Source organism: Halteromyces radiatus (assembly GCF_025201355.1).
Source record: "Halteromyces radiatus strain CBS 162.75 chromosome Unknown BX664scaffold_5, whole genome shotgun sequence".
In the NCBI taxonomy this organism is placed as follows: domain Eukaryota; kingdom Fungi; phylum Mucoromycota; class Mucoromycetes; order Mucorales; family Cunninghamellaceae; genus Halteromyces; species Halteromyces radiatus.
This window is the reverse complement of record NW_026251691.1, coordinates 1,087,975-1,110,645: the sequence shown is the minus strand read 5'-3', so window position 1 is coordinate 1,110,645 and position 22,671 is coordinate 1,087,975. Positions and strand designations below refer to the sequence as shown.

Below are 22,671 nucleotides of genomic sequence, written 5' to 3'. Positions count from 1 at the left end.
TTGGTTTTTTTTTTTATTATTAGACTATTCTACAAGGGGAGGGTATAAGTTTTCTAATAAACAAAAGGGACATGGTTCTTGATGTTCACTTGATCGATTGTCAGGATCTGAAAGAATGTCATCATCGTCTCTATTGGTATGTTCATCATTCGATTCACTTTGTTCCAAATCATCTGTGGTGATATCCAATTGTACTTTGAGTCGATAAAAGTCCTGATCCACCAATAAAGCGACAAATTCATTCACAAGTGATGGATCGGTTGTCATTAGTCGTTGAAGTGTTCTTTTCCTCGGTCGAATCCATATATCTTCAATCTGTCCTGGTGCCACTGTACCACTTTGTTTGTCAAAAACCACTTCTCCATTTGCTGAGAACAAGGAATACGTAAGATGTTGTCGATTCGTCGACTCGTTCGCTAAAGTCAGGTGTCCGTCGTGTGTATGAATGCTGGTTGATGATACTTGGCAACGAATTGTCAACTCCTCTTGTGGGTGTAATGAATACAACGGTAGTCTCTGATGATGATCTTTTTTCCTATCTTGTACTTTCAATGATTGTACTCTACCAATCAGGTACTCCATTTCGCTACTGTTGTGTATTGATGATTGTGACCTTGATGGTGTTGATGAGATGACCAGATGTGATTGTTCATTGGATGGATCGTTGCCAGATGATCGTTGTTGCCTGATTTCCCATCTATTCCACTGATGACGATGATATAGTGACGAAGGTAACGCTTTCTATAAGAAATATAAGATGTGAATATTCTTTTTTTTTTTTTTTGTAAGCACATAGATCATCATTTAACTTGCATAATTTTTCCAAAGAGGTTGAAGACCAGATGATGTATAAGATATGTCTGGAGATGTTATCAATGACCTAGAAGTTTGATCTCTATATTGATTTAATGACTTTAATAACCAAAAATTTAGTACGATATGATTATCATCGAATATGCCTTTTTTTTCTTCTTCACTTACTTGTTTTTTTGATGATAATCGGCTGCCAGTCATTGAGGAAGAGGATAATGGCTCTCTCCCAGATTCCTAGTAATATATATATAAAATTAAAAAAAAAATGGAAACGTGAGTTTTAAGAGTATTTGTTTATATAGAAGGAATTGATTTACAGATAAATAGGGTGATGGTGAGTGCTGTCGCCACAAATCATCCATGCATTCTAATGGTAAAGATCGCGCACCAAAATATTGTCCAGGTGATACCGATCGTTCTATAATAGGACCCGAGTAATGATGTCGTTCCAATCGTTCATGATTATGACGTTGTTGTTGTTGTTGATTCTTTAAATGCCTGTCTAAAAAAGATGTGTCATGCAGATGATTTCTTTGAGAGGTCTTAGCATCACGTGAATAGTCTGATTGCACACTAGATATATTTTGTTCATCCTCTTCGTCGTCTTCCACACTGTTCGCCCAAATATTGTGATCATTACCATGTGAGGTAGAAAGTGGAGGTCGTTTTCTAAAAGTTGTTTCGTTGTTACCAGAAGAAGATGTTTGAGAATGATAAGAATGTTCATCAAAACCTAAAGGAGGTTGTGTACTTGTGATGAATGATGTAGATAGTTCTTCCAAATTTTTTAACAAGTCCGATGCAGATGCCCTATGCTTCTTTCGACTATCATTAGATGAAACACTGTAAAGTTCCCCAATGTCATTTCGTACCGAGATTGTTGGTGGCAAGTTTTCAAGGTGGTGAGACGAATCTTGTGATTGATTCGATATATGGTTGCTGGTATTCGTGTTCATATCTGACTGATATATTGGTTTTGCTGGTGGATGTTCTGGTTGTGGAATAGAATTTGAGGATGTTGAATGGTTTGATAATAGAGTATTTATATCCATGAAAATAAAAACAAGAAGAAAGAAAAGAAGAAAGGAAGTGAGAAGAAGAAAAAAAGGGGGGAAGGAGAAAAAAAGGGTTTTACTTTGATTTCAAAGACCACATGGCAAGGAAGGAAGGGCGCGTTTACATTGAATTAAAAAATGATTTTTTTCGGACTTTTTATTTTTTATCTTTTCTTGCTTGTCTTCTTCTATCCCCTTTCTTTTTTTTTTTTTTCTTTTTTCTTATAAAAAAGGTATTCAAATCATGCCAAGGGTTTATATTGACATTGCCATTGGTGATATTGATAAGTACGCTGATGAACAATTACGATATAACAAGGCAAAATCCTGGGTAGCTCAATGGGCAACGACGTATGGACTGAATGATCAAGACTTAGACAAACTTGAAGATCAAGATAGGGAAACAGTACGTGATATTTTGGCTAATGATCCTACTGCTCAACAAGAAAAATGGTCAGTAGATGCTCCTCCTTCTTTAGGTGGTGGACGTTTAGAATTAGAATTATATGACCAACGATGTCCGAAGACATGTGATAACTTTGTGGCTTTATGTCAAGGTGGTAAAATCGGGAAAAGTTCCAAAAAGGCTCTACACTACAAATCAACTCATCTTTTTCGATTGGTACCTAACTTTATGATACAAGGTGGTGATGTCACAAGAGGTAATAGAAGTAAAATCATCAAGTGTATATAATTAAAAATTATATATTTGGGCAACTCATTTTATTTCTTTTTAGATGATGGCTCTGGAGGTGATTCGATATACAGTGGTAAATTTAATGACGAAAAGACTGGATTATTAAAATTTATCAAGAAAGGACAATTAGCTATGGCTAATAGGTAATAATAATAATAAGAAAAAAAAAAAAAAGAGGATCATCTTATCAAGTAAATCATCCCTTTTTATATAGTGGAAAAAACACCAATACATCTCAATTTTTTATCACATTGAAAGACCGTGAAGATAATCCCAAAGTTTTCGATAAAATCAATGGAAAATATGTGATCTTTGGACAAGTAATAGATGGATTGTCAGTATTAGATGAAATCAATAATATACCTGTAGAAAATGAAACACCCAAAATAGACATAGTTATAGTGGATTGTGGTTTGTTATAGATCGTGGGAAACAATAAAATAGCGGGGATTTATTTTTGATCCTTTTTTTTTTTTTTTTCTTCCCTCTTTTCCAACCTTTTTTTTTTCTAAATCTATTTGACATAACAATGACTATTACTGAATCATCTCCAGAAATCATTGTTGTAGCTGCAGCTTTAGTGGACTCTTATGGAATAGGTTATCAACATGATCTACCTTGGCGTATACCTGGCGATTGGAATTGGTTTCAACGAATCACTACCAAATCATACCTTAACCCTTCTACCAACAAGGACGAAACCGTATTAGAAAAAGAATCTGATTGGCATAATATTGTTATTATGGGGCGTTTATCTTGGGAATCAGTACCTATGCAACGAAAACCTCTTCACAATCGATATAACATTGTCATATCAAGTCAACAAGAATACAACATGTAAAAAAAAAAAAAAAAAAGGAAAAAATGAAATTTACATAGAATTCTGTCTTTCTTATATATTATTTGAAAACTAATATTTATATCTATTGATAGTCACGCTGTGGATTATTGGGAACATGCTACATTAGCAAATACTATACAAGAAGCCTTGAACCAAGCATATTCTATGAAAAAGACACATGGCAGGATCTTTGTGCTGGGCGGAGAACAAATCTATCGTCAAGTGATAGAACAACCTCATTGTACTCATATCTTATTGACTCATATTCATCAACAAAATACAAATGAAAAAATTGAATGCGACTCTTTCTTTCCTACCATTGATCCTACTCACTTTCGATTGGCTTCTCATGATGAACTTCAAGAATTTGTACAAGAATCTGTCCCTGCTGGTTTACAAAGTCATCATCCTTTTGAATATGAATTCTTATTATATGTACGACGTTCATGACGATTTTTAGTTAAATTAGATAAGATACCCTCTTTCCTTTTATGAAATCAATAAAGGATTGTCTTTTTTTTTTCTCTTATTTTATTTTTTTTATCTACTTCTCTTCTTTTTTTTTTGTTGATTTATTTATTCATATTATTTATTATTTTTTTTAATACTTTTTTTTACATTATCAGATAAGATTTTCCCCCCTTTTTTTTTATATCCATCATGCATTCTCTTCAATCAAATATTATCCTTATGACAAAGTGGACATCTGAAGCAAGTAGTATGGTCGTTTGTTGGTTACTTTGGAGTATTTCAATCTCTTGGAATATGGCAGGAGGATGGGTTGTTGAGAAACTTTATTATTGAAACCAAAATCATGCATGATCACTTTTCTCTGTTATCATTGGTCAATAAAAAAAATCACCCCAATTCATACTCTATTGTAATTGATTTATCATTCTTTCTTTGTAAAAAAAGTTGGATGTTTTTTATTTCAACATGTTGGTATAGTAAAATGATATTTTATAAGTACAAAAAAAAAAAAAAAGAAAGAAAAAAGAAAAAAAGACAGGGGAGAAAATGTATGATATATATATATATATATATTAACTACAGTTGATCACGGGATATCCTATTCTGCTTCAAGATTGCTTGCTGTAAATCACTATCCACTGTATATCCTGTATACTCAAGATCGGCATCATCAAGAAGTATACTTTGATTGGTAATAGGTGTCGTCACAGGTCGTTTTTTCCCAAAGAGACTCCAATGTACTATAATAACAGTAATAATAATCGGAAGTTGAGTCTTCCTACTATTTTTCTTCAACTCTATTCTACTTTTTTATTATTTTATTTTATTTTATTTTTTTATTTCAATTACCATATGGTTTCAGTCCTTTTCCAAAGTTCATTTGGCATTTGATTGCAAATACAAGTGTCACTATTGTCATCAATATAGAAGTTGATCCTAAATGATAATGAAAAGGATAAGTCAATTTATCTTCAAAGTTGAATTATATCTTACCATAAAATAAGACGATATACCATGGATCATCCGGGTCAGTTCGTTGGAAAAGCATCCATGCACTCATACCAATGAAAGCAACCTGAATAACAATAAATACGATCATTTTCCAATGACTTTCATCTGATACCTAAAAGACACAACATCAAATAAGAATAATATATATATTTTTTGATTGCTTCTTTTCTTACCGATTTTCTTGCAAAGAATAAACCAAACAAAGTCACTAGAGCCATGATACCTGGTATCCATGTCAAAGCAGTTCCATCTGTAACTCCCAAAAGCATATAAAACACCATGATAAGTACTTCAAAGAAGGTATCAATCTTGAGAATCAAACTAAAGCAATTAACTAGAAAATACATGGCTACAATAAAAAAAAAATCATAAATATTCTTAACAATTCCTACTATCCCTTTTTATAATTACATTGCACATTGAGATGAGCACCAACTTTACGATATGTTTGCCATCCATAATCTAGAGCCAACCGGTAAACTACATAGATAGTGGGTATGAGGAGAGCAGTAATAGATCCAGTCAATATAAACTCCAATACTAAATTCCTTTTCAACGGATCATCTACGTACTTTTTAGTATTGATCATCTTTTTCGTTTCAATGCATTCCTATCAAAATACAAAATAAAATAAATCTACATCTTCTATTGGTTTATTAGAAAAAAAAAAAGTTACCAATGCTCCAAATCCGGCTGAGAACAAGGTTAATACACCACAGGTAATCACAGTCAAAGAACTACAATGAATCAACTATAAAAAAAAAAGAAGGGGGGAATAAATCAGTATGGGATCATATGATATCTTCTATATATATATATATATATTCATTTATTTATAGGATATTTACCGCATCAATGACAAGCCATAATCGCCAAATTTCAAAAAATATAAACCAAAGTACTTCGACACGGACATGATTGATTTTTGCATGAAGTTCATACTCAAGAGGTTGGTAACTGTTGACATCGGTGCAAATAACTACAAGGAGCGGCAAGGAAATCAAGACTTGAAACACGACAAGGGATAAAAAGGTTTTCGTCCACCTGTTGGCCATAATACGACCTCTCTATCATTAAAAAAAAATAATAATAATTTATTTTATAATTAAAAATACAAGAAAAAAAAAACATGGACACGATTTGTATTGAGACTGACCGATTTCTCTGATAATAGTAGCACCATTGAATATATTAAGATTAAATAAGAGTCAAGGAGGAATCCTCAATTGGATAAGAAGTATGTCTCTATTTATTGAGGAGGTATATTGAAAGATAGGTAAATAGATATATATGTATATAAAAAAAAAAGGGTAGAAAATGGGTAACTTGAGGAATAGAAAAAGAAAGGAAGAAAAAAAAAAAAAAAGAAACCCAAAAAATAGGGCAAATGGTTATTTTTAGAAAAAAAAAAAAAAAAAGTCTATTGTCGGTCATTTAAACATTACTATCATTCCATGGACGACGATTCATATATAAATCAATCAAACTAATGATGATAGCCTCCATTGATTTATGTATGAGAGATGATCATTTTCTATGGTATCTGTTGAAACACCTCCTTTTTCTCAGCATGATTGCATCATTTGCTTTTTTTTTTTTTCTTTTTTTTTTTTTTTGCGTGATCTATTTCATTGTATTTATAGATTACTATATATAAACTTTTATTTTTTTCAAAACGATAATAAACATATTAAAAATTAAAAAAAAAAAATAGGTTTGTTGAAGATGAATGATATGATATGATATAAAAAAATGATAGTTAACCAGATATAGTGGATAGGTATAAAAGGGAATAATAATAAATTAGACTACATCACAGTATCTGGACTTCGATTTGGTGAAGATTCGGCTAGAGGAGGAAGTGCCAAATCAAATAAATTAGCTGATTTATCTTGAAATCGGTTTTGCATATTTCGAATGACTTCAGTAAGATCAGTATCATATCCAATGAGAGACACAAATAGTAAATTGGTGATAGGCCATAATGTTGATACTAAAGGAATAAAATATCTATTACCAAGATTCTATATAAAGAAAATATATATATATGTTTATCAATGGATCATCCAACTTTTTTAATTTAATCTCCTTTTTTTTTTTAACTTACAGAAGCAATTCCTATAGCAGCAATTAAATTGACAATAGTAAGTAAGGTAGTTCTTGTACAATTATATATGACAATGGCAAAATATTGTTGTGCATTGACAGCAATGAGTCCCTCCTTATTCAATTTCCGCATATGACGAGTTAATACAAGACAGATGATACATGTTGCATAAAAATCGATAGCCGTATCCAATGTAGTATAGATAATACCAATCTTAAAATAATAATAAATTAATATTTTATATATCATCTCTTTTTTTTTATTATTATTATTATTTACCACATGCATATCAAGATAATCACAGGATCCAGACGTTGATGGAGAAACATGAACTAAACCAACATCCACCATACCAACGATAAATCGAGTTGCCATTATAAGATAATGTAGTATTCGTATCTGCGACTTGTACTGGAATGATATTACAGCTTCAATTCGTTTGAAGAGAACACCAGCACCTGCCACCATACTAGTATGATAAAATATATCGGCTGATAATCCTAAAGCACGGCAATTTGCCCCATTCCTAATAAATATATAATAAATAGTATAAATAACAGCAACAATAATAATAATAAAAATAAAGAGTATCATATATATATATTGATTATATATAAACTTACGGTGCAGCCATAGCTATAAATAATGAAGTTTTCACCAGCATAAAGAAAGTCATGACACCTTTAAGTATACGAATAAATCTAGATTTTGGTTCTTTTATCGCATAATAAGTACTTCGGATGAATAACGGCGCACAGACACCTATCACATTGCCAAAGAGAACAAACTGAGATACCTGACCGGAGGTGAGTGGTGTCTCCGAGGACATGTGGTGAACTTTTTATAAAAAAAGAAAAGAAAAAAAAAAAGAAGAATAATGTGGATGGAAGGAAGATAAATAAAAGTCAAAAAAAAGGAAGAATAAGGAAAAAAAAAAAAAAAAGAGTGATAAATAAAATACAAGAAACCCCATTTCAATCTTTTGAAACTTGGCGAATCAAGTAATGTAGACGTAGAAAAAAAAAAAAAAAAAAAAAAAAGAAAAGGAAAACGCGCAGAAAAAAAATGCTCAATGCTCGAATCGAAGAGTGACGTTCAAACTCCGGATGATAAAGCTAATACCAAATACAACCCATAGTAAAAAGCTAATTGTGTATAATGTCTATTAAATAAGGTATATATATATATATATATATAACAATGTATTCATGCAATAAAGATATTTTAGGGTTATAAAATGGGTTGTGTCTTTTTTTTGATCCAATAAATCATATACTAAAAGCTTCCAAGATGTCATTGGGCGGAGATAATATGAGGAACACACCAAAACCTTTCCAACCCTTTTTCCTTTCTCTTTTCTTTTTTTTTTTTTTTTTTTTTTTTTTTTTTTTTTTTTTTAATAAGCAGGCCATGAACGAAATCACCACAGAGAAAAAGGTAGAAATTGCTTCTGACTTTTTATTGTCCAGTCCTCCAGGAGAAGTCAATGATGTTTTTAACGGTAAAAAAAAAAACACAAAAAAAGTCTTTTTTTTTTTTTTTTAGAGGGGAAAGAAAACGGGTAACTCGTCAATACGGACGATTCAACTTTTTTTTTTTTCATCATATTGCGTTTATATAAATAGATGTACGTACTTTGGTGAACGATGATGAAGCTCTTCAAGATGGTATTCTAAATGCTTTGGAACAATATAACACGGAACAACACATCACAGTAACTCCTCCTGGTTTGGATTATCCCGTCATCATATCGAAATACAACAAAGTAGGTGACCGATACCTTGATCCTCGATCCAAAAAGTCATTTACCTTTGATCATATGCGTTTGACTGCTGATAATGTGGAACCTTATCAAACAGAAGAAAATACCTTGGACTCATTGCGGTAAGTTATTGAAAAAAGAAAGTCGATAAGAGAAACACTCACATTCTTTTTTTTTTTTTTGGGTGAGGATAGAACGGTGATGGATGAAGTATCTAGCAAATATGTCAATGATCATTATCCAGAAGGTGTATCATCCGTCTTTATCAATGAAAAAGATATCATCCTTGCAATTGTCGATAACAAGTATAACCCCAATAATTACTGGAATGGCCGATGGTTAGCTGTCTGGACCTATGATACCGAAACCAATGAACTCAAAGGCAAAACAAAGGTCAATGTACACTATTATGAAGATGGAAATGTCCAACTTAATGCTGATAAACAATTCGAAACATCTGTTACCAAAAACGAGGTAAGGATTCAACAAACCATTCCGTCATTTTTATTCATAGAATTATTATTGTTGTTAGGATGTCTCTACATTGGCAGCTTCCATCGTCAAACATATTGCTACTTTTGATAAACGATATCAATCATCTATGAACGAAAGTTATAACGACCTTGCTGAAGATACTTTCAAGGGATTACGTCGCGCTCTTCCTTTGACTCGTAACAAATTGGATTGGAACATGATGTTGAACTACAAGATTGGTAACGAATTATCTCAGAAATAGTTAGTCCATTGTTACAACTAGATCTAGTTTTTTTTTTTTTTTAATACTATTGTCCCTCTTGTTTTTGATGATGATGATGAATAAATACTACCACGTTTTGTTTTTTTCCCTTCTAATCATATTATTATATACCCAAAGACTCTTTATGAATGAACAAAGCTGTGGAAAAGGTGTTCATGGTGTTAATAACGAGATGATGCTTACGTTAATTGCCTGTTGGGACTACTAATGTTCATCCATCAACTTTCAATTATCCATTTATGCAGTCATTCCATATCTATTGTTTAGAAAATTCATCATCAATCATACCATCCTCTCTGTCTTCCACATAAATCAACAAAGCCAATCATCTCTTGTAAAAAAAAAAAAAAAAAAAAAAAAAAAAGGGATTTATTTCAATATTGTAAAATAAAGTAAGATCGATACTATTATTAAACTAAATAAAACTATACTAACTAAAGCGTTTTCACTTTGTAAGAAGAGTTGAGAGATCTTATCATCAACTTACATACGATCCAAGTCACGACGCCCAAAATAGTCATCAGGATGAGAACCAAGTCAGTATTGTATCGTTTGAACCAGTGAATTCGATAGCCAACATCTTGTCGATGTAGTAACTGGCCATTGATAGCAGAAAACAGTACTTCTTCAATCAGATCAGCACCACGCTGTACACTATGCAGGGATTGGACTTGTAGTGCGTTCCCAAAATGGCGTACGGTATGTTGAATGGAAGGATCGGTCAAGACATGTTGCATACGATGAGTCAGTTCCTTGCGTACATGTGTTGTATATTGAATGCCGGCAGTATCGATCGTATCACCCAGATGTAGTTGTTGCACCATGCGCGCCGTGAGAGGTTGATCACCGAAAAAGGGAAACACAAACAAAGGTACTTTTGAAAATAACGCTTCATGCACAGAGGCTGCACCACCATGAGTCACAAACAGTCGAGTCGATGGATGTTGAAGAATGGCGAACTGTGGGGCCCAACCAGTGACTAGAATCATTGGATGATATTGACTTGGTACGGAAGGAAGAGGATGCCTATCGGATGTGGCCCAAATGACCCCATCGAGAAGATCATTTTCCAAACAGTAAATGAGTGATTCCAAGAGGTATATCGTGTCATCGTTGGTAGGTTTAGCGTGCTGCCCAAATGCAACGTAGGCCACACGTTGATGTGTGTTTAAAAACTGGTCAAGTTCAGGTGTCAAAGCATCGTATTTGTGTTTCATAATAGGTCCCATCATGTTCACCAGAGGTCCCAAAGGTCGAGCAGCTTCCAATCCAAACATGTTGTTGACTAACTTGAAAGCACCTCGTACATTGCCGTCATGTAAATTAACCGTCAAAGGAATACCATGTTGTTTTTGAAATTGATGGGCTGGTAATCCAAGTCGCTTCATCTTGTACACAAGGTAATACTTGTAAAAAAGATACCTTAGTCTTTCATAAATGCTAGCTGTTTCTGTTGTTGGTTTATAAAAGGAAGGAATTTCATTGGTGACATAGCTTGTTCTTGCATCTATAGAAAATAAAAGAAGAAGAAAGAAATTAATAAAAAAAAAAAAAAAGTAAAATCGGCTTCTGAAATACCTGAGGTGTAGGCCAGAGTTGAACTAATGACAAGAGGGATATTAGCTTTGACAGTAGCATCCATACAGGCAAAAGCAAACATATCACAAATCATCAGATCTAATTTTTGATGCTTGATCACCTGTTCATATTCAAGGAATTCTATAATAAAAAAAAAGAGGTAAGCATTACTAACATGATATGAACTTTTTCCAAACTATATAATACCATTTGAGTAATTTCGAAGTAAAACAGGCATGAGGCCAGTGATGAATCGATGAGGATTAGGTTTATTATGTTGAAGATGGTTTTTGAATGGCTTTGGGGTATCACCAGCTTCTAACATGTTGAGATCGCCTCCTACCACTTGAGTTTCAACCTTGGGATAATCCTTTGCATAATTAAGACAAGCTCCCTGATAATCCAAAAAAAAAAAAAAGGAAACCTAGTCAATCATTTCTCATTCCAATCATATGATGACAATAATAAAAACATTGATTTGACTTACTCTTGTGAAAAGAAAGGTATCATGACCTTGGTCTTCAAGTTTTTGTAGGATTTCTAATACCCAATAAAAATGAGAAGATCCTCCACCAACAGCAGAAAAGCCTATTCGTTTGGGTGATCTAAAATCAGGTATAGCTTGAATAGTAGCATCTCTTTCTTGTATTCCATCAATGTCAAAACTAAAAAAAGATAAGAGTAATAATAAGAGAAGTACTAACATAGTATTGTCACAAAAAAAAAAAAAAAAAAAAAAAAAAAAAAAAAAACGGAAAAGAAAGGGAAAAAAAAAAAAAAAAACTTGATCGTAGTTTCATATACTTATATACCATTACGCAATTATGCAGAGATGGCGTTTTACACAATGAAAAACGGGATAATCTTGAAATAATCGGTGACAAAGAAAAAAAAATACCCGTTTAAATGATGCAGCCAAATAGAGAGGCAGATTTGTTTACACAAGTTTAACAAAGGGGTCTTTTTTTTTATTATTATTATTCATAGTATTCAAGAAGTATTTATAAAATAGATAAATAAATAAATAAAAATATACAGTATAAACTAACTAATCTAACTATAAAACATATTACACTCGTTGTTGTTGTTGTTGTAAACTATCCATTAATTGTTGATACCAAGAAGCATAGACACGGCGATTGTGCTCAGCAAATATTCTAATACGAGTACATAGAGTTTGAAGTTGAGGTCGGATCGGATCCAAGCCAGATTGCATCAATGCAGAGTCATCCATGTGTTTACCAAAAGTAAGAAAATGCCGAATGACTGAAGCCACTCTTTGAGTCAAAAGACCATAAACAGGATCAGAATGTGCCAAGGTTTTTCCCACCATAGAACGAATCCATTGTTTTCTTTGATCATCCAACACAACATCCGTCAAACTAATTGCTTGTTCCATTTCTAAGGCCAAATGATTCAATGTGATCCTATCACCACCATCATGATGTTGATCCTTCAATAATAAAAAAACTCTTTTCGTAAAAGCCTTGATATCTTTGACACCAGTATTTCTTGCCAACATTGCCAAAGCGGCCACAATCGTCACTTGTTGTAGTTCATTTTGATATTCAACAATACGTCCTACATCCAATAAGATCGTTTCAGGACATGTCAATGGAGTCCAAGCTGTTGTTGCCGTCAATAATTCAATATATCCTTCATTCACCACCGTAATCCAATCGTCCTTGCTTGTCGATGATGATGATGATGATGATGTTTGTTGTCGTTCTTGTTTCTTGTTGATCAATCGTTGTAATGCTTGTTGTAACCATTGTCGAGTTTTTGCAATGCCAACCGATCCATGTGCCATAGCCTGAGCAAACGCATTGTGTTCATATTCCACAGCTACTTGGATTAAATGAGGTCGTAAAGATTTCAATCGAAAGTTCATCAAATCCAATGACATAAGATCTAAGATTTCCATGATCAGTCGTAATTGGTGACCTTGATGATGCGTTTCGTCTACAGTCATTGTCTTGACATTGTGAATAGCTTCGTCTCGAATAGGTGCAGCCATATGACTCATCATGTCCAATACAAAGTCAATGACCTTTTTTAAATCAAATACTCCAGGATGTTTCATTTGTTGTTCGAACAGGGTCAAATCAAGCGTATCATCGATGGTGCGATAAAACGTGGAAGTAGCAGACACAAAGGATAAGAGTCGGGTCTTGATGTCACGTAAAAGTGGTAATAATGATTGTTCCAAATGAGCATGTTGAATATCATCATTGATTTGATCAAAAAATGCTTTCCTAGCCATAGAGTCAATCCGTTGTTCTAAGTCACTGGTTGGTGTTGCCTTTTGTACTTGAAAGTCTGGATTCATAATAAGTTCATGAGCGAGTTGTTCATTGGACAGTCCTCCAACAGAAGATGCGTATCCAGAGAGAAGTCGGTTCAATTGTTCCGCACCGATGGTCAGAGTGGGTTCAAGTTTTTCAGGACGAGGTGTTGGTGAAGAGGGTATAGAATGACTTGTCGCCTGACGTGTGGTGATATGACTTACTACGATACGTTCTGCAGCTTCCAATAATAAATCCAACTGATCGGATGGTGCTAATTGTCGAATATTATTTTCTAGTTGTGTCAACATTAGAGAAATACTGCTTATCATGGTCGAATTTTGCGAATACCGTCGTTCCAAATCAAAAAGGAATTGTTGTAGCCGTATGGATTCCAAATATAATGTAGAAAGATTATTAAGCAACTGGTCGGTAGCAAGTTGACTGGCTTCAGTAACAGCATAATAGGCATTCCAAACTTCTTCCAAGGCAAGTCGTTCCAAAGGACTGATATCACTACGATGCTCATCAAACCAATCATCAATGGCACATAAGGCTTTTTGGATATCGGAAAGTGGTATAGAATTTGTCGTCATCAATAAAAATATGTAAGAAAGAAAAAGAAAAGAAAAAGAAAAAAAGACAAAAAAAAATTCGGGGGTTTAACTCTGCATGTGTTCCAAAAAAAAAAAAAAAAAAAAAAAAAAAAAATTTAATTTCTCTCTTTCACTTGCTTAAAAATGTTTTCTTTTCATAGACGCAAATCTCGTATTTCTAATGATTCTCCTTCTCATTCACCATCACCACATTCATCTCCACCTTTGGAAGAACAATGTCAAACAACAGAATCAGAATCACCATCTACTGTAGTCAATGTCCTTCTTGTTGGACAGATATATAATGATACCATTCTTTATATCAATGAATACCCTAAGGAAGATACAAAACTACGTGCAAATGATATGGAACAACGTAGAGGTGGAAATATTTGCAATACAGCTGAAGTGCTATCACAGTTTCCTCGTTTGAATCCTCATGTTATGTCTTGTTTAGGTCCAAAGGAGGCTTCAACGTAATTAATTAAAAAAAAAATATGAATATTACTATGGTGATTTATCATTATTATATTGATTTGATTTTTATATTATATTAGGGCATTGATATCATCTCTAGAAACACTAGGTATCAAGACAAAAGCTTGTATTCATCGACAAACACCTACTCCTTCATCATATATTATTCAAAGTGCAGATAGTGGATCAAGAACAATCATCTCTTATAATAAGTGAGTCCATTTTTTTTTAAAAAAAAAAAATGTTTTTTTTACTTATTTTTATTATGATTTAGGACGATTGATATGACCAAAGATGAATTCATTCATAAATTTGAAGAAGCAAGTAATAACAAGACCAAGATGTTGTGTGATAGACAAATTCCTTTTTCTTGGGTTCATTTTGAAGGACGTAATGTGCATAATGTGGTGGAACAAATTGACTGGTTAGATACAAAAGCGACACAAGAAGGTTGGCGATCACAATTAATCATCTCTGTTGAATTGGAAAAACCCGATCGACCTGATATTGATTTATTGTTACCAAAGGTAAAAATGACAAAAAAAAAAAAAATGTATTAAACTCATTTAATATTATTTAGGGTGATGTTGTATTTTTTTCAAAACTATTTGCACAAACTAGACAATATAATCATCCAAAAGATTTTTTACAAGCTATTCGACCTCAATGCAAATCAAGGTAAGATATAAGTTCAATAATGAATACTTTTAAAAGACGATTTATACAATAGTGCAAAATTATTTTTGACATGGGGTGAACAAGGAGCATCCTGTCTTTTGGAAAATGGGGAAATTATTCATGCATCAGCTATGCCAATACATCAAGTGGTAGATTCTGTTGGTGCGGGTGATACATTTATTGCTGGGATCATATTTTGTCTTTGTCGAAAATTAAATGTATTAACTGCTCTCAAGTTCTCTTGTGAACTAGCAAGTCGCAAAGTTACACAAAACGGATTCAATGGATTGGCTAAATTGATGTCAAGACTATGGGAGGCTTCTTTGGATATTGCAACTGGACATAAACATCTTACTCTCTCCTCTACTTCAGAAGATCAACTTTCAACCACTTCTTCAACTCCCTTTATCTAGTTTATACTTTTTATTTTAGAATTTGTAGAAATAAAATTGGTTTTTATTCATTCTAGCTTTATAATCCCAGTTTTTTTTTTTTTTTTTTTTTTTGTTCTTGATTGAACTATTGATGATCAGATGATGAATGAACGATATTGACCGTTTGAATAAGAAGAAAAAAAAATACTCACATGGAAAAGAATCATCGCTATTGTTTTCAATGCATAAACAGCCATGATTTCTAAAGCTATGGTTCCTATAGGTAAAAAAAAAAAAAAAAAAAAAAAATAGTTCTCTCTGGTCCTTCTCTCTTCTTTTTTTCTTATCATTCATTTATATATAAATTATGATTTTTATTTCGTATTTTTAAAAAAAAAAAAAAAAAAAAAAAAAGGTAACAATAGATATTAAATAGAAAAAATGCATTTTAGGCCAATTCCGGTTTCAATTCCAACATCTTGACACTAGGATCACTTGTCACATTATGCCTTGCCACACGTTTCAATAAGGTAGTGATGACATCTCTGTTACGTTCGTTTTTCTTGATTCGTTTTCGGAAGCGCATCAAAAAGTCCTTGGTTGACATGGTACGTCCACGGAGAGTTTCCACTACTTCTTCTTCAGTAATCAAACTGGCATCATCTGGGTGATTGGAGGCTGGTGATGAATGACGAGGTGATGTCACACGATGCTGTTTGCCGGTACGGTGTTCATGATCATCCACTTTTCGTTTCTTGCCTACAACTCCAATTTCTGTTGAGCCTGGTGGGGAAGGACTGGATTCCATGGGACTTGTGCTACCACTACGACCAGAAGATAAAGACCTAGGAGGAGAAGTTTCTCGTTTGACTGAGGGTGATCCAGGTCGTCCAATAGGTCGTGATAAACCTTCTTTCTTCTTGATTGTTTTCCTCATACCAGGTTTGGCGACAGGTGTCTTTTTCTTGAGAGTAGTTGTTGATTTGATGCCATCTTCAAGTTGTTGTTGTTGTTGTTGTTGTTGTTGTTGCTGTTTCTCCTTATCCTTTCCTTCCTTGTCAGATCCTTCTTCTTCGTCATCCAAATCTGATTCAAGTTCTTCTTCCTATATATAATATATCAGTCCTATTCCAATAATATACAATCATCAAATATCAATTTCACTTACACTTGTGGCATATGGATCCTTATCTTCATCACTTTCATAGGCACGGTTCTTCTCTAAATCTCGAACCAATTTCCGCATTTGCTAATAAATAGAATGTAATAAATTAATATAAAGTAAATCATCATATCATCATTTTCTTGAATGTCATAAATATATATATACCTTTCCTTCAAATGTCAGCTTGGATTCTTCAAAATGATTTTGTTCATCATCACCATCTTCTTGTTGAGGTGCAAATCCTTTGTGTTCTTTCTTGATACGTTCCTTGCCATCCTTGATATCTTCATCTTCCATTTCATGATCATTGCCTCCTTCTTCATCGTCTTGAAATACATCATCGAAATCAAGATCATCAATATCGGAATCCTAAGAACAAAAAAAAAAAAAAAAATTATAAGTATCCCCTCCCTTTGTACGAGTTTATATCTATTAATGACTTACATGTCGTTTTCCACCACCTTCATCATCAGAGGTCGCACGTCTATTCATTATATTCGTGAGGTGAATTAAAAAAAAAAAAAAAAAAAAAAAAAAAGTCATGTATATTCTTTTTATTACCTTGATTCACCGGTATCCACAATTTTGAGTCTTGATTTTGGTGAGGATGATCTATCACCCAAGTCCTCTTCATCCCTTTTCAACATCATCCATCGATTGCTATCATGTTTGGCTTGTTTTCGTTCCTTTTTCAACTAATATATCAATAAAAATGTTAGTCACTATGAGTAATCTTGAGTATTCTATATGTATATTTATACCTGTTCTTCCACTTCATCCGCAGTTAAAGTACGTATGTGCCGTTTTCGTTGGAATTTATACCATCTATCAAGAGGAACTACTTTGAATCCATTTTCCTAAATATCATCAAAATTTATATATATATAATATAAAGTCAATAAAAAATATGAATGATAATAAATAAATATCCCTTACCGTTAAAACAAATAATACATAGTCAGATCGTTGACCACCTTCCAAAGTACCAGTGAAACTATTGGTACCAGTAAAGTCTTCTAGGATCCATGGTCGATGTTCTTGTTCTTTCAATTCCCTTGTATCCTCCTTGGCTAAATAAATCTGTCTTGTTCGTTTCTTGAAAAGCATTTGTTTGTTTCGAGTAGCTCCACCCATGGGTGCAATCAGTGATGTATCAGCACCTGTTTTTGGTCCTTGTTGATATTTTTCATAACGTTGTTGAGTATTGTTTGTTGTATTGGGAGTACTTGTTCCATTGGTATCTGTTTTTGTAAGTGTCGAGGCATCAGCATTGTCTGTAGATAAAGTACTGGTAGATGTTGCCGCAGTTGAATGATTATTATTATTATTATTGTTATTATTATTGAGAGAATCATTGCCATAATTTCGAAAACCTTGTCTTTGCATTCGTTGGTAATAAGCATAGCTGGACTCTTTTCGATGAAGTTTGACTGGTCGTGAGAAATCTGCCATATTGATATTGTTATGAGCATCCTTAAAGTCAATCAAATTTGTTTTGCTTCCTCCTCGAGCACAAGACAAGAGTTGAAAATCATTATAAGGAATAGCTTGTTGCTGTTGTTGTTGTTGTTGCTGTTGTTGGTATTGAGCCATGCCTGGTCTTTGAGTAGACATACCACGTCCACGACCTTTAAATTGTGGTCTTCCTGTATTGAATATACCGCCCATTGAAAATATATATCGATGTTTAGGAAAAGACAAAGAAAAGAAGAGAAATAAAAAAAAAAATAAAAAAAGGGTTGCAACCGATTTTTGTAAGCGTGTGACGATTGAAACATTTGCGATAACAGTGTTGCCATTTCGATCTCCGTCACTTCGCAATACTTGATCTTTAGCTTATTTTATTTTATGAGATACGAATTCTATATGCTATTTTATGACATATAGTGGCTGAATGATGAATGATTAATTTAATTTAATAGAATAATCATCATTATTTGATAGTCTCAATGTGACTGGAGGAAAAAAAAACAATACAAAAGACACTTTTTTTTATTTTCTCTTTCTTTCTTCTACAAAATCAAAAAAAAAAATCATTTGCTCTTTTTGGCTGCTTCCTTCTTGGTGTCTTCTTCTTTCCGTTCACCTGATCAAAATATTGATTCCTGTTTCTCCCATTTTCCTCGTTTCCGTGCGTCTCTCTGTCTTTCTTCCTTGTTGTTTGGATCTTTTTTTTTTTTTTTACCATTATGATATTTATACTATCCCTTTTGTGTCGCGCACATTCCGGATGGGTTGATGCGTGGCGACCGTGCCTTAGAGCCATAGGTTTTTTTTTTTTTTTTTTTTTTTTTTTTGGTCAATGCACATATACTATTTAGTTGATCGTCACACTAACCATTTTTCCATTTCTTCTTTTCAAACACCGGAATGGGGGTTCGTAGATCCCGTAATGATGTTTGTTATTTCATAGATATTATTGATATATAAATGTAATGAAACTAACTAATATATAATATGTTTATTTACTTTTAGCCGACTCGTTTTATATTTTAATATTCTCTTTAGTATAAAATAACTCTTGAACTTTGTTTTTCTTTATTTTTGAGTACTGAGTTTGAGAGAAATCAATCTGGACCAATGAAATTGAACCTGTACAACGTCATTTCAAAACTGGCCAACTGGGATCAATGCCTCTGAAAATGTATGATAAAATAGTTGTGCCTGGAAGCTAAAATGTTGAATTCCAGAAAGGATGCTTTTTATTGTAAATGTAATGTCTAGATATGTATAAAGGTAAATCGTGTAAATAAATGAATGGATAGAGTAGATGTGTGTGAGGATATATATATATACAATATAAAAGATATGTAAAATGGATAAACGATAAAAAAGAAATATATAAATAATCAAAAGTGATGGTTTCTGACAGCATTTTCCATAAATTCCAAAAACCGTTGACCATAAACTTTTGGTGGAACAGATGAAATCGTATTCTAAATAGTAAGAAGAAAAGAAAAAAAAGATATTAATATCATATATATATGTAACAATGTCTTTCTTTTTTCCTTGATTTTTTTTTTTTTTTTTTACCTTATCTTGAGTGATACTTTTCCATATGTGTTCTGATTTCTTCATAAAATTATAAGGAGTAAGTATATCGATGACACCAATAAAGTAAAGTAGATCAGAATCTTGATCATGACGATCACTACTTTGAAACCCACCGTTATCAGCATAAAATATACAATGTCGTCTTCTACTTGACCATTAAAAAAGAAAAGATGAATAAGCATACAGAATAATATTCATATAGAATCACTTTACTCTTCTGATGGATTTGTTGCTAATTGAGAAGTTGCTACCAATGGAATTGGATTTGTTGTATACTTTTTGACTGGCTTGAATTTTTGTTGTTTAGATAATTGTCGCTCTAATCCAAGTCCACGAGTCTAATATTATATTAACATCAAAGAAGTATAAGTGAATGATATAATCTATTTTTGATTATTTCCCATTTCCTAACCTCTATCAGCTGAAGATGTTGATCTCGATAACGTTCATCATTTCCCTTTTCGATCCCGTGAATTCCAATCAATAAACTATAATCCATGATATTCAACTTGGTTAATACCTAAACCAGAAAAACAAATTAATATAAATATCTGTTTGAAGCACATCCTTTTTTTTCTTTCTTACCGCCACATCCTTTTGAAGTTGAGTTAAGAATAGATTTCGTTTTTCAGGGCCTAATTCCAACTTCTTTTTCCGTTTGATCCAGTTAAGATCCTTCATGACAGCATAAGGATTTTTATTGATTTCATCATCGGTAGTAAGTCTTCCAAATGTAGATCCTTTCAAATCATAAGTTTCATGTACATTCTTGTTGGATGGAAATACATTACCCATAACAACAAAATGTATTTTTCTACCTCGAGGTAATTTGATCCGATGAAGTCCATAAATTCGACATAAAAGAGTGTTTGGATTTCGTCGTACATGCTATAAAAAAAAAAGTGGGATTCAAATAGTTAGAAACTTATCAAGCACGTCATTCTTATCAAGCACGTCATTCTTATACTTACATCATAGTAATCCATAAGAATTTTCCGCATAAACACATGTTCTGAGCGATGAATGGTTTTGATAATAAAACGATAATCCCGAGAATAATAGAAGAAACTACCACTTTTTCCAGGAGATCCAAGTTCAGAAAGTATATATTTGTGGGTCAAAGACATCTATTGATCAAAGATTATCAATAAAAAAAAAAAAGAGTGAGTATTTTTTTTATGAAGTTAATATATGATTTACCAAATAATCAGCAGCATCAATATGAAAGATTTCACGAAGATTCCGAAACACCCATGGAGCATAATCCTTGAATTTGAAATCGTATTTCACCCCTGGAGTCAATTCATTGCCAGTACTAACAAAATAAAAATGTTAGCATCGAATATATTCAATAAAAAACTACTTACACATCAAAAACCAACTTGTGAGCAGCTGTAAAGTCATCCGGATTAGGATCTCGTCGCATTTTGGCGGAAACTCTTCCTACAGCAATTCTAATACCAGTCAGCATATCATACCTAAAAAAAAAAAAAAAAAAAAAAAAAAAAGTCAAAGATCACCATCATTTCACATCAATATGCAAGAAGGAGAGAAAAAAAAAAAAAAAGAGAGAGAGACTTCCCCTTTTTTTTTTTTTATCCAAAAAAAAAAATACTTACATCAATTGATAGTTTCGATGTCCTTCAGCTACACGAGTTCCAATTTGTACATGATCATCTTCATCATCTGTATCAGCATAATGTTTTCTTCGTCTTGATCGTCTAGCTGCACGTCGAGCAGCAATTTCCGCTTCCAAAACGGCTTCTTCTTCATCACTGAGGTTTCCAAGATCAATACGAGCTGCCGAGGTAGATGCAACAGCACCACTAGATATCATGGATGGAGAACGATGAAAGGGTGACCATACGGGTGTATTTGTACTTGTAGTTGTATTACTTGTTGTTGTTTGTCGTATTCCGTCATTGGTATCAATGCAAATAGGATGTTTCGGTAGTTTCTTCTTTTTTCTGTTGGAAACTGCAGGGGGAGAAGGTTGTTGAATAGTAGAAGAAGGATCAGTAGTTTGAGTGGACCTGGTTGTTGTAGAAGGTTTATTCAAACTCTTTTCTTCTTGAGGAAGTTCAAAAGAATAGGAAGAAGTCGTAGAGGTTGTAGTGATAGTAGTTGTTTTGGTCAGGTCGGAGAGTTCTTGAAAACAGGAAGTAGTTAATGAGCTGATATCATCTGTATGTTGTTCAGTAGGATGGTGAATGATAGGTTTATGTTGTTGTTGTTCTGTAGAAGAAAGAGAGGTTGAAAGTAATCCGCCCCCCTCTACTTTTTCATGTAATGTTTGTGTTGCACAAGCTAACGGTAGCATAATAATAATAAATAGAAGATAAAATAAAATCACAACAAAAAGAAGATTCCTTTTTTTGGAAATCTATTCACAACACACAAACACACACAAAAAAGAAGTACAACACTTGATCAGATTATAAAAAGAAAAAGAAAAAAAGAAAAAAGAAAAAAGAAAAAAAAAAAGGAAGAAGAAGAAAAAAGGAAAAAAGTCAAAACTTGGAAAAAAGGATAGAGGGGCTGAGATGTAAGGGAAAAAAAAAATAGAAGGGAAAACAATAGGACATGAACATGTCCGACCTCGGAAATCTAAAAAAAAAAAAAAATCTTTTTTTTTTATTTACATTGATATTATAACAAAATAATAAAACTAAACTAATAATAAGAGAGAATCATCCATAAAAGATCTATTCTTTTGTTGCATGCCTTGATAAATGATATGTTAATGCTTGTAATGATCCAAATCCAGTTTCATGTTGACAATCATCAATAAAGCATTCAAATAATTTTGATTTTGGATGTACTGTGTTAATATGAACCAACGTTTGAGTCTTCTTTTCAAACCGCGCGTGACAACCAGGACATTGCAATGCATCATAATGAGCCATCAATTGTCTTGTCATTTTATCATCGAGTTTGTATACTGTTTGTT

The 22,671-nt window shown here is 32.9% G+C and overlaps 11 protein-coding genes across 11 annotated transcripts; 4 read left to right on the top strand and 7 right to left on the bottom strand.

Moving 5' to 3' along the window:
- Positions 1-3: 3 nt before the first annotated feature.
- Positions 4-1,931, bottom strand: BX664DRAFT_335716 (uncharacterized protein). The gene is made up of 4 exons (XM_051545957.1): positions 1,131-1,931; positions 982-1,047; positions 814-912; positions 4-741 (listed from the first exon to the last, which is right to left on the bottom strand). Exons 1-4 carry the CDS (start codon positions 1,863-1,865, stop codon positions 25-27), a joined length of 1,617 nt encoding a protein of 538 aa, XP_051399066.1. The 5' UTR covers positions 1,866-1,931; the 3' UTR covers positions 4-24.
- A 139-nt stretch (positions 1,932-2,070) lies between these two features.
- On the top strand, positions 2,071-3,290 carry BX664DRAFT_156988 (cyclophilin). The gene is made up of 3 exons (XM_051539919.1): positions 2,071-2,530; positions 2,606-2,708; positions 2,780-3,290. Exons 1-3 carry the CDS (start codon positions 2,113-2,115, stop codon positions 2,985-2,987), a joined length of 729 nt encoding a protein of 242 aa, XP_051399065.1. The 5' UTR covers positions 2,071-2,112; the 3' UTR covers positions 2,988-3,290.
- On the top strand, positions 3,016-3,953 carry BX664DRAFT_335714 (dihydrofolate reductase). The gene is made up of 2 exons (XM_051545956.1): positions 3,016-3,402; positions 3,499-3,953. The coding sequence occupies exons 1-2, from the start codon at positions 3,095-3,097 to the stop codon at positions 3,854-3,856; spliced, it is 666 nt and encodes a 221-aa protein (XP_051399064.1). The 5' UTR covers positions 3,016-3,094; the 3' UTR covers positions 3,857-3,953.
- A 439-nt stretch (positions 3,954-4,392) lies between these two features.
- Positions 4,393-6,196, bottom strand: BX664DRAFT_335712 (uncharacterized protein). Its single transcript, XM_051545955.1, has 7 exons — positions 5,737-6,196; positions 5,565-5,639; positions 5,300-5,498; positions 5,062-5,237; positions 4,871-5,000; positions 4,727-4,813; positions 4,393-4,617 (listed from the first exon to the last, which is right to left on the bottom strand). The coding sequence occupies exons 1-7, from the start codon at positions 5,941-5,943 to the stop codon at positions 4,454-4,456; spliced, it is 1,038 nt and encodes a 345-aa protein (XP_051399063.1). The 5' UTR covers positions 5,944-6,196; the 3' UTR covers positions 4,393-4,453.
- Positions 6,197-6,524: 328 nt separating this feature from the next.
- On the bottom strand, positions 6,525-7,900 carry BX664DRAFT_335704 (uncharacterized protein). Its single transcript, XM_051545954.1, has 4 exons — positions 7,619-7,900; positions 7,275-7,521; positions 6,996-7,208; positions 6,525-6,912 (listed from the first exon to the last, which is right to left on the bottom strand). Exons 1-4 carry the CDS (start codon positions 7,822-7,824, stop codon positions 6,697-6,699), a joined length of 882 nt encoding a protein of 293 aa, XP_051399062.1. The 5' UTR covers positions 7,825-7,900; the 3' UTR covers positions 6,525-6,696.
- Positions 7,901-8,405: 505 nt separating this feature from the next.
- BX664DRAFT_265838 (F-actin-capping protein subunit alpha) lies at positions 8,406-9,339 on the top strand (the record flags this gene model as incomplete). Its single annotated transcript, XM_051540875.1, has 3 exons — positions 8,406-8,496; positions 8,621-8,879; positions 8,952-9,339. The coding sequence occupies 3 exons, from the start codon at positions 8,406-8,408 to the stop codon at positions 9,337-9,339; spliced, it is 738 nt and encodes a 245-aa protein (XP_051399061.1).
- A 539-nt stretch (positions 9,340-9,878) lies between these two features.
- On the bottom strand, positions 9,879-11,807 carry BX664DRAFT_299035 (uncharacterized protein). The gene is made up of 4 exons (XM_051542292.1): positions 11,580-11,807; positions 11,300-11,486; positions 11,093-11,233; positions 9,879-11,021 (listed from the first exon to the last, which is right to left on the bottom strand). The coding sequence occupies exons 1-4, from the start codon at positions 11,796-11,798 to the stop codon at positions 9,949-9,951; spliced, it is 1,620 nt and encodes a 539-aa protein (XP_051399060.1). The 5' UTR covers positions 11,799-11,807; the 3' UTR covers positions 9,879-9,948.
- A 240-nt stretch (positions 11,808-12,047) lies between these two features.
- Positions 12,048-13,994, bottom strand: BX664DRAFT_335696 (T-complex protein 11-domain-containing protein). The gene has a single exon (XM_051545953.1). It carries the CDS (start codon positions 13,971-13,973, stop codon positions 12,162-12,164), a length of 1,812 nt encoding a protein of 603 aa, XP_051399059.1. The 5' UTR covers positions 13,974-13,994; the 3' UTR covers positions 12,048-12,161.
- A 112-nt stretch (positions 13,995-14,106) lies between these two features.
- On the top strand, positions 14,107-15,805 carry BX664DRAFT_335695 (putative PfkB family kinase). The gene is made up of 6 exons (XM_051545952.1): positions 14,107-14,449; positions 14,531-14,662; positions 14,725-14,977; positions 15,031-15,128; positions 15,181-15,602; positions 15,788-15,805. Exons 1-5 carry the CDS (start codon positions 14,118-14,120, stop codon positions 15,539-15,541), a joined length of 1,176 nt encoding a protein of 391 aa, XP_051399058.1. The 5' UTR covers positions 14,107-14,117; the 3' UTR covers positions 15,542-15,602; positions 15,788-15,805.
- A 111-nt stretch (positions 15,806-15,916) lies between these two features.
- BX664DRAFT_335691 (uncharacterized protein) lies at positions 15,917-18,353 on the bottom strand. Its single transcript, XM_051545951.1, has 7 exons — positions 17,604-18,353; positions 17,429-17,524; positions 17,229-17,362; positions 17,112-17,151; positions 16,833-17,036; positions 16,671-16,751; positions 15,917-16,607 (listed from the first exon to the last, which is right to left on the bottom strand). The coding sequence occupies exons 1-7, from the start codon at positions 18,333-18,335 to the stop codon at positions 15,951-15,953; spliced, it is 1,944 nt and encodes a 647-aa protein (XP_051399057.1). The 5' UTR covers positions 18,336-18,353; the 3' UTR covers positions 15,917-15,950.
- A 978-nt stretch (positions 18,354-19,331) lies between these two features.
- On the bottom strand, positions 19,332-21,955 carry BX664DRAFT_282297 (uncharacterized protein). Its single transcript, XM_051541560.1, has 9 exons — positions 21,341-21,955; positions 21,089-21,199; positions 20,922-21,036; positions 20,693-20,848; positions 20,307-20,609; positions 20,134-20,241; positions 19,935-20,059; positions 19,701-19,866; positions 19,332-19,603 (listed from the first exon to the last, which is right to left on the bottom strand). The coding sequence occupies exons 1-9, from the start codon at positions 21,556-21,558 to the stop codon at positions 19,517-19,519; spliced, it is 1,389 nt and encodes a 462-aa protein (XP_051399056.1). The 5' UTR covers positions 21,559-21,955; the 3' UTR covers positions 19,332-19,516.
- Between the last annotated feature and the right edge of the window lie 716 nt (positions 21,956-22,671).